Source organism: Lipotes vexillifer, unplaced genomic scaffold (assembly GCF_000442215.2).
Source record: "Lipotes vexillifer unplaced genomic scaffold, Lipotes_vexillifer_v1.1 scaffold966, whole genome shotgun sequence".
NCBI classification, from domain to species: domain Eukaryota; kingdom Metazoa; phylum Chordata; class Mammalia; order Artiodactyla; family Lipotidae; genus Lipotes; species Lipotes vexillifer.
This window is the reverse complement of record NW_006795769.1, coordinates 1,270,357-1,280,248: the sequence shown is the minus strand read 5'-3', so window position 1 is coordinate 1,280,248 and position 9,892 is coordinate 1,270,357. Positions and strand designations below refer to the sequence as shown.

At 55.4% G+C, this 9,892-nt stretch overlaps 1 protein-coding gene across 3 annotated transcripts in view; it reads left to right on the top strand.

Annotated features, from left to right (window-relative positions):
- The window catches only part of PIGG (phosphatidylinositol glycan anchor biosynthesis class G (EMM blood group)), a 39,524-nt gene extending 29,983 nt beyond the window's left edge, over nucleotides 1-9,541 (top strand). For all 3 annotated transcript variants that reach the window (XM_007467895.1, XM_007467894.1, XM_007467893.1), the window contains 3 exons: nucleotides 1,773-2,082; nucleotides 5,633-5,796; nucleotides 9,328-9,541. In XM_007467895.1, coding sequence (XP_007467957.1) covers nucleotides 1,773-2,082; nucleotides 5,633-5,796; nucleotides 9,328-9,541 — 688 coding nt within the window. The remainder of the gene's footprint in view (nucleotides 1-1,772; nucleotides 2,083-5,632; nucleotides 5,797-9,327) is intronic.
- The last annotated feature ends 351 nt before the right edge of the window (nucleotides 9,542-9,892 follow it).

Genomic DNA, 9,892 nt, shown 5'->3' with positions numbered 1-9,892 from the left:
CTACTCGGGGATTTTTGTGTCTCCATACAAATTTTAAGACTTTTTTGTTCTAGTTCTGTAAAAAAAAAAAAAAAAAAAAAAAAAGCATTTTTTAAAAACGCAGAAACTGGGCTTGCCCGGTGGCGCAGTGGTTGAGAATCCACCTGCCAGTGCAGGGGACACAGGTTTGATCCCTGGACCGGGAAGATCCCACATGCCGCCGAGCAACTAAGCCCATGCACCACAACTACTGAGCCTGTGCTCTAGAGCCCACAAGCCACAAATACTGAGCCCATGTGCCACAACCACTGAAGCCCGCACGCCTAGAGCCCGTGCTCCACAACAAGAGAAGCCACCGCAGTGAGAAGCCCATGCACGGCAACAAAGAGTAGCCCCCGATCCCTGCGACTAGAGGAAGCCCCGCATGCAGCAACGAAGACCCAACGCGGCCAAAAATAAATAATAAATAAGATAAATAATTTTATTTTTAAAAAATGCATAAACCTTTTCCTAAGAAAATCTGATATAGGAAAATTCAGTTTTCAACACAGATACATTCTTTTTTTTTTAAATTTATTTACTTTATTTAATTTTTGGCTGCATTGGGTCTTCATTGCTGAGTGCAGCTTTCTCTAGTTGAGGCGAGCAGGGGCCACTCTTTGTTGCGGTGTGCGGACTTCTCATTGCGGTGGCTTCTCCTGTTGTGGAGCACAGGCTCTAGTCGCGCGGACTTCAGTAGTTGTGGCTCGCGGTCTCTAGAGCACAGGCTCAGTAGTTGCGGCGCACGGGCTTAGTGACTGCTGCATGTGGGATCTTCCCGGACCAGGGCTTGCTTGAACCCGTGTCCCCTGCATTAGCAGGCGGATTCTTAACCACTGCACCACCAACGATGTCCCCAGATACATTCTTAAGGTGAACATTTCATTTAAAATTTTATTTACTTAGCGTCACTTTAAATAATCAGCTTTTCTAATATTATATAAAATGTTTGATTTATGAAATTGATGTAAAATATGTTTTAGGAATGTATAGTGCCATAAATTGTATCCTTTACAGATGATGACTGTGCTAAAATACTTAATCCACAGTAGTATTTAATATTTACTGTGTGCCAAACGCTTTACGTGCGTTCTCTTGTTTAATTGTCAGGACAGCCTTGTGAGGTGTTGGTACCACTTCTCTTCATTTTATGAATAAGAAGCTGAGCATCAGAAGTTGTAATTAACTTGTCCCAACAGCAGAGCTCGTCTGTGGCAGTGCCCAGACTAACCTGGCGCCACCTTCCTCCAGACCCGCAGTCTGGACCGCACCACTGTATGTGTGTGTCTATACACACATGCAAGCACGTACTTAAATCTGCTTGGTTGTGAACATGCTCGGTTGTGTCTTAGCATTTATGAACTTACGGAATTTCCTGACAGAGCTGGACCTTATCCTACTGCAGTGGTTTTTCAAACTAACTATGCAAAGTAGGTGGACAGTTCTTTTGGCTACAAGTAATGGCTCTGGTCCTACACCTAGGTGATCCTTGGGCCACAGGAGCAAGTTTTCCTGTAAGCCGGCTCCATCAGAGAAGTGAGCACAGAGCGGACAGGCCTGCCGGCCTCTGGGTGTGGCGTCCTGGGGGGGCTGATGTGCAGATGCAGACGCCCTCACTTTCACAGAGCTCCCCCGGTGGGTGGGTCCTGAAGCTTGTACTGTCAGCTCAGTAGACACGTGGTTTTCATGGGAAAACGTGTGTTTGAATTTTTCTAGCTGGTGCTAATGAATCTGACTTGTTTTGCTTTCTTTAGGGGCATCACCGAAGCTCGTTTTGTTTATGTCTTTGTCCTTGGCATTCTGTTCACGGGCACCAAAGGGTTGCTTAAATCTCAGATCACTGCTGATGACTTCACAGTCAAGACCGTGGGCCTCTGGGAAATATACAGCGGGTTAGTTCTGCTAGCGGCGCTGCTCCTCAGACCCCACAATCTTCCCGTCTTAGCCCTGAGCCTCGTCATCCAGACCATCATGACTCAGTTCATCTGGCGGCCCCTGAGGCACGACGCAGCTGAGGTCACCGTGATGCATTACTGGTTTGGTCAAGCGTTCTTCTATTTTCAGGTAGGTTTTCATCATTATCGTGGGTAGAAGACTCTTAACTCTTTATGTCATTTATCTTTTAGTTTTTCTTTGAGAAAATTTTACCGTAAGCTAGGAAGTTATACTGTATGTTTAGTGAAAGAACTGTCAGTATGGCATGGTGAATCATGCTTAAATTGCACATATAGCGTAAAGTACGTTTAGTTATTTAAGACAGACATCCTTGGTGGCGGTGTATAGTAGCTGTGCTGGATCTACTTTCAGCGGGCGGTTAGGGCAGCGCATCATGTTCCCGTGGCTTTATCAGATGTGGATGATGACTGCTCTCACCTGCTCCCCTGGCTGTCAGCATTGGGCATTTCTGGGGCTCACACTTGGTTATTAATCTCTTGGGCCCCGTGGTTGTCACGTCTTCTCTCCCGTGTTGAAGGGCCCGTAAAGGCAAGTCCAGCCGCCTCCAGGGTAGACCTCATGGTGCAGCTGTGTACTTGGGAAGCACCTGGACAGGTGAACAGAGCATCCAGCTCCTGGCCTTGGAGGGACCGAGTTCCACCCCAGCCTTCCTGCATCGCTGCCCTGGGTCAGGTGGCCCCGCCCTTGACCTGTACCGCACGCATCACCCCTGAGGGTGGAGCGCAATCGCCAGAGTCCCCATCTCACTCCGCACTCTCCGGCCAAGGAACTTTGCAAACCTACTGAACGTCTAAGTGTGTTTTCCCATCTGTACAGTGAGGATCTGTATTTCCTCCCTTCTCCTCTGTCTAGACCCTGGAGCTTGCCTGGTTCCCTGTGTCCTGGCAGCTTGGCCTGGGGCCTCTTCCTCGTCTCCTGGTTTCCGGCTGCTTCCAGCCTCACCACAGTTGCACGGCTTTTCCTTTTGTTCCCTGAAGCCCAGAAGTGGGTAGGGGTAAAGTACTAGAAATCTGTAAGTCCTGGAGGGATGTGACCTGACCCTCCCCCCGTCTGTGCCTCCCCAGTCCTCCAGCCCCACTTTGCTTCCATCTCCCTTTCACTCCAGCTGTAGCCTCGCCCCAAGGACCCCCACTTTCAGTGCCTACCATTGTCACCAGGACCCCGCAGCGACGCCACAGCTGGGGTCCTTGCGGATCCAGGGCGTGGACCACACCTCCCTGGCGTCTGAGCCGCCCGTCGCGGGAAGGCGCCCTCTCTGACAGCCAAGCACCGGACCGCGGATTCTGTTCCTTGTGTGTGCCTCATGCTGTTTTACCACCGAGGACACAGCTGTTCGTACCTCTCAGAAGGTGTCAGGCGTGACGGATGTGGGGAAATGCAGGGTGCCATCCGGGAGTGGGAAGACAGCGAAGGGACCGGCGTGGACGTGGGCCCCGAGCGGGGCGCGAGGAGAGCGGCCGAGGGCCTCTTCCGGGCGCGCCTGCGTTAGGCTGTCCGGCCGGCCGGTTGGCGTAGCTCACGTGTGGCCTCGGAAGCACTGTAGGTTTCGCTGCACATTTCAAGAAATGTCCAGATAGCCCACATCAGTCTGTTTCCTCTCTTCATCTGGACGTCACTCGCAGGCCTGTTCCTGGGGGTTGCCTCCCGTCTGGAGGTCAGTTAATGATCGGCACTCTGTCTCTGAGCACAAGTGGCTTGGTGGGGAATGGGAGCGCTGTCACATCAGAAGACCGCCTCGTCCCTCCGCCTTCTCCAGGCTCCCCAGGGCCCAGCTGAACCGTGGGCCTGTCTGATAAACGCAGGACACCCCTGCCCGGGGGTGCACAGCCCCACAGCTCTGCGTGGGAGCCCTCCCGGCAGCGCCCACACAGTCTGCAAGCTGCAGGTGCGTCCTGGGGGCACAGCAGACCCTGCTGGCCTGATCAGGCAGGTGCCTACAGTCTCCCTCTGAACCCAGACAGAGAAGGCGGCTACTGCTCAGGCAGCCTCGCTCAGCGCTGAGGCCTCAGTGTCAGGAAGACTGACCACAGGTGACGCCCGAGCGAGGAGGCAGACTCTGACGTTCGGTGTGCTCCTCTGGGGGCCATGTGGCCTCGTCCCACGGGGGTGAGCACGAAGCTTCCGTGATGGCGTGTGATGCTGGCACATCTCAGGCGCTACCCGTGGGCAGCCAGAGTGCACGAGTTCAACGGCCACGGGCGTCCCTGCAGCGGGCACCATCAAACGTGCTAGAGGTCCTCAGGAGCAGACCAGCGCAGGTCGGCCCTTGCACGGCGGGCCCCACAGCAGGCCAGACGAGCAGCAGTTGTGCGGCCTTGGGAGCAGAGCACCCCTGGGGCCGTCCTCATCTCCCCTCCCACAGCCCTTCCCTCAGGCGTCTCCCTTTTCTCACTGTCGGGTTTCCTGGCAGGAGAATCACAGGCTCTCCGCTCCTTCCGGCCTTCAGCTCACCAGCTCCTCGTGGTACGGGGTCAGGAGCGTGGTGCCCGGCTGGCATCCACAGCTCTCCACGGGCCCCTGGGTCTCTCCCTGCCTCGGTTCCCCACCTGCACGGTGTCAGGACTGTCGAGGATCTAGCGAGTTAATGCAAGGAAAGCCCCAGAGCATGCAGGCCGCACCTTAGGTCGACCCTCTCTGACGGCTGAATCGGCTTCAGCGGGACCTCCAGCGACCTGCCTGGTGTGGGACCCGCTTTTCCATCTTCGGCCCACCTCCCCTCAGCGTGGCGTTTGGGACTCTTGTTCTCCCTCCCCTGCTCCTCTCAGCAGCTCTAGGGTCTTCTCTTTCTCCAGGGAGGGGGTTGTGCAGTTGGGGGAAAGCCCAGGCGGACGTGGGCAGAGCAGGGGGTCAAGGGGGAAGCTGCATGAAGGAGGTTATTGACGAGGGAAGAGCGCGGCTCTGAGATGTTTGGGGTCTGCACCACGACCCAGCGACTGCCTGGAGTGCCACACGGCTGAGGGAGAAGGCGGTGGGCCTCACCCAGCCGGACTTGTGTCCCAGGCCGTCGGGTCAAGAGCTCCCGGGAGGGGCCTTCGCTGGGCTGGGACAGACATTTGTGCCGTCAGACCCGTAAACATCATGAGTGTCTCAGAAAAGGCCCCCAGCCTCAGTAAAGACTGAGAGTGGAGAGGGACCGAACCCTGTGAGACCCTCCCTGGGATTCAAAGCCCCGCCCTCCCTGCGCGGGGCAAGCTGTCCTGTTACTGGCCCAGATCTTGAACCTGACACCTGAGCCGCACGCCAGGCAGCCAGCTCGCCCTCCCTCCGCCCCTAATGGCGGCGTCCACCCTCGAGCGAGCCGTGTGGCAACACCGCCTTCAGCTCCCCCGTGCCACGTGCAGCCCTCAGACTGGGTCCCTGAGGAGGGAGGTCGGTGTGTCTGAAGTAAATAGATCTGGGGAAGTTTGGAATTTTCCATAGTTCATCATCAGACTTACATTTGTATAATTTCTCGAAGGTAAAAGACATTCCACTTGCTCTTCCTGCCTGGGCGTGAGGTGGGCAGGTGGAGGGACAGCATCTAGGGTCAGCCCCGGAACCAGGAGTGAACGGGCAGCTGGGGCGCCTGTGTGTCCAGGTCACCGTGACCGGCTCTCAACAGTTGCTAGTGGCCATGGTATGAGACCAGCCGGCTCAGCCTGTTTCTCCCCGTGTCCAGGGAAACTCCAACAGCATCGCCACCGTAGACATCTCAGCAGGCTTCGTGGGCCTGGACGCCTATGTGGAGATCCCAGCCATGCTCCTGACGACGTTTGCGACATACACGGGGCCTGTGCTGTGGGCCAGCCACCTGGTAAACTTCCTGACCTCAGAAGCCAGCAGGTGAGGCTCCTTCATCTTTAATCTGATGGCAGATTAACTCGTGTTCCAGAGACAGGGTGCCTGAACCCCAAGGGCTCAAAGGTCTCGATTTTCATCCGTTTCCTTGACCTTGAACAGTCCACAGTGCGTGGCAGGGCTGGTCTGTGTGGGGGCGGCTCAGACGCCCCTGCTGGCTTTTTCCAGCTCGTACCAAGGTGTGTCTCCAGAGGGACAAGAAGGAAGGTCTCTTTTCATTTTCTCTACTTGCCAGTGACCTGGTTGGAGCACAGGGCGGGGGGGATGGGGGGGATGGGGGGTTCCCTTTGGAACAAGAGCACAGGAGATGCTGCTTCTCACTTCCAGGATCCCTGCTGGAGGGAGACAGGGGCCCGGACAATCCTGAGGGGCTGGCAATGGGGGTGCGACTCTGTGTTGCCCTGTCCTGCCCCCATGGAGTCCAACGGTCACCAGCCCCGAAGGCTCCTTTCCCAGCGGACTGACGGGGCAGCCCACTGCTCTGTCCTGCCCAGCGCATCCCTCCGTCCACCCCTCCCCTGCCTGTTCACTCCCCAGCATTCCCCGCCCCTCACACTCAGTGCTTCCTTCCTCGTTTATACCCGCTCCGCTCAGAAAGGGGGCTTCGTGAGGAAGGGACCTCCAGCTTCTAGCCACACGGTGACCGCGGTGCCCGGGCCCACCTGGCAGAGTGCAGCCCAGGTGGTGTGTGGCTGCCTGATTCTGCGCTTCCCACGCGGGCCCTGGCTCCCCGGTCTGTAAAACGGGCAATGGTGTCGCCGCCATGGGTTGTAGGCCCATGTGAGGTGCCGTGGGGTGTGAGGCTCCCTTAGCACCTCTGAACTCCCAGCACGCTCCCCTCCACACCCCGGGAGGGTCAAGCGGGTCAGGGAGGCCCCAGGAGGACACTTTGCAGCTGAGGGGAGGGCGAGCTTCCTGCCCCCGCCCCCCTCGGGGCCCGCACCTCCCCGCCCGAGGAGGCCTCACTGTGGTGACGTCTGACCCCACAGTGAACCCACCCCCGCTTCCTCGGCCCCCTTCACGGGTTCTTCTCAGTCCCACGTGTCACCCCCAGACCAGCTCCTGAGACACAGGCCTCCGGGACCCTCTGCCTCTGCACCAAGCTCATGTCCACATTGGTGGACGGGGCGAAGGTGAGCGTCAGATTTTGGAGCAAGAAAGCAAGGGACGGTTCCCCCTGAGGAGGGTGGGCTTCTGCTCTGAGGCCGCGGCTCCCGGTGGGCTCCACCTGCTCTCCAAAGTGCCATGGCTGAGCCTTGGCTTCCCCAGCGAGAGGCTCTCTTTCCCCAGCCGCAGGCTTCCTGAGGACGAGGGGAGTGCCTGCGTGTGGCCTCTGGGGTGTCTTTGGGCAGACTCCCCTCTGATCAGCCGCTGCCTATCTGGTCTCCCGCGAGCCGAGCGCCTCTGGCGGGAGCGGACGGACGTGGGGTCACTGTGCAGGGGCCCAGGACACCCTTCCAGGCTTTCGTGCTGGACGTGAGCCCACGTCAGCACAGGATCGCCGCCGATCTGGGGGTTCTTTCATTAGCGGATTCCTAGGTGCCCCGGGGGGTGGGTTTGGTGGGGTCGAGAGGCCCAAACTGACCGACAGGTGTCTTTGCATGTCGGGGACCAAGGGGCCGTGAGCCGGTGAGGTGCGCTCACCGCTGCCCCAGAGGGCTGCCTGCCCTGGAGCATGGTTCTCTGCGTGTACCGCGCCTGCAGACCCCAGGTCTGCTGGGCAGGGGGACCCAGGTGGGTGAGGGCCAGACGGTGAGAGCCTGGGCGTCTGTGAAGAGCAGCTTCCTGGTGCTAAAATCACAACTTGATTTTCCTGGCACTTCTCATCTATTCCACTTGTACTGGGGAGAAAAAAAGACATGAAAGCATTCTTTTAAAGTGAGTTGAAAGCGTTTTCATCAGTTGGAGCATTGTATGGTGTTTGCCCCAGTTAAGGAATGTTTCTCCTTTATTTTAGAAAAGGTTTTTCTTCATTTTCACTCAAGTTTCATTCATTGTTTCTATTTTTTCTAGTAAAAAAAAACTATAACCAGATTAAAGTGGTAGAAAAAGAAGATATATTCCTAATGGCTTAAAATTTGGGCCCTGGGTGGCCTGTGCCCTTCTGCTTTGAGAGCTGGCCTCCGGTCTGGAGCTCGGCAGTGGGGACAGCCGAGCGGTCCAAGCTGCAGGTCCTTCGTTCATCCCCTAGGTCGCAAATTGTCATTTGTTGAGGTTACGGGAACTGTCACCCCACTGGCTGTCACTCTGGAAGGGACTCCAGTCAGTGTCTTCGGAGTGTGTGAAATCGAAACACAAGGAAGTGAGTGTCCTGAGCTCCCCTCCCTCACTGTCTGGTCAAGAGGGGAGTGGGGTCAGCAGGCTCCCAGCTGAGCACAGACACCCTGATGCCCCAGGAGGGGGCAGCAGAGCCCGCGCTGAGGCCCGTCATCCACTAGGCCTTTCCCTAGGGTGCCCTTTGCTGGGTGTTGGGGGAAAGGCCCTGGGGAGGGAGGAGGCAATGCTTCGGGGCCCAGCTCTCCAGGGATCCCCTGCCGGATGGACTGGATCCCAAGTGGGACCCAAGGCGTGGGCGTGAGGAGTCACTCCAGGAGCGCGTGGTCTGGTGGGGCAGCGGTGAAATGAGCCAGTCACAGCGCTGCTGTGAGGGGTCAGGACAGCATCCCAGAAGAGGGCCTGCAGGTGGGAGTCGAGGCTGCGTGATGCAAGGAGAAGGAAGCAGAGCGTGCTGCCTACTGAGGGTGACGGGCAACTGGAGAGCCCAGCAGGAAGGACGGGCACTGAAGCCCCAGTGGGGAGCCAGTTAGGGCCAGGTGAGGACATCTGCATGCGTGGTGGAGCCCCTGCGCCAGGAGGGGTTAGCAGCAGCGATGCATGTCGCGGATGCCTGCGGACAGGCCACCTGGAGACTCCGTGCAGGGTGTGAGGAGAGGCGCCAGGACCGGAATCTGGAAAGCCTGGCCCCCGAGGATCTGTGGGTTGACGAGGAGTGAAAGGTGCCTGGGTGGTGGAACTTGTCATCCCGAAATGGTCACAGTCCCCGGAAGGTGCCTTGAAGAACAGGCTAGGTTTATGTAATGTGTGGAGATGGCTTGGAAACAAAGGCAGTGCGTGCATGTGCCTTGAGGGGGACTGTTCTTATTTCAGGAGTGAGCCAACGTCCCCAGACCAGACCAGACAGACCAGACACCCCCCTGGACACCACACGTATCTCATCCTTGCGTGATTTTCTTTTCATTGTTTATATGTTATAACGTGTATAATTTTAAAATAAATAACTGTAGAATTTGGGGGTGCATTTTTCAAAACTATTTTGCAGATTGTGGTGGCCCTAAGTGACTGGAGGTGCCCGTCTGCAGCTGTCCTCTCCTCGGGCGCCACAGTGCCCACCAGACTAAGTCCCAGGAACAGGAATTACTGTAGTCAAAGTACAAATATCGATTATGTGTGTGTGTTCATGCCTCACATGATCCAGAAGTGGCGTGTACTAATGCACATTTCCCTTTTTATTAACAGCGGTTCGGCACTGAGTCATGCTTGCTTCTGCTACGCACTGATTTGTTCTATTCCAGTTTGTGCATATATCATTTTTGTGACATCCCTGCGTTATCATTTATTTATATGGAGTGTGTTTTCTCCAAAGCTTCTCTATGAGGGAATGCATCTACTCATCACAGCTGCTGTCTGTGTATTCTTCACAGCAATGGACCAAACCAACACAAAATCTTAGACTAAGTTATTAAAAAGAATATATTTTTTAAACTTTACTGTTTACTTCATGGATTTGCATAATGAAAGAAATCTGTTTAAATGCAAGATCATTCTTAAAAGAACAAGATGTGAATTCTGTAAGGTTGATAATAGTTTCCATTTCTTTGACTACTGTACTTGAATTTAGGTTAAATAGTAAGTGGTTTAAAAAGGTCATTTTGAAATACTTAGTTTGGATACAAATTGTATTCCCCTGTTGACAATCACTCCAGAAACTTCTGAACTTTTCATTTCCTCTGGATAAGTTACCCAAATATATCTGTTTAAACTGAAGAATAAAAAGTTTCCAGGTTTGTCACAGTGCACGGGT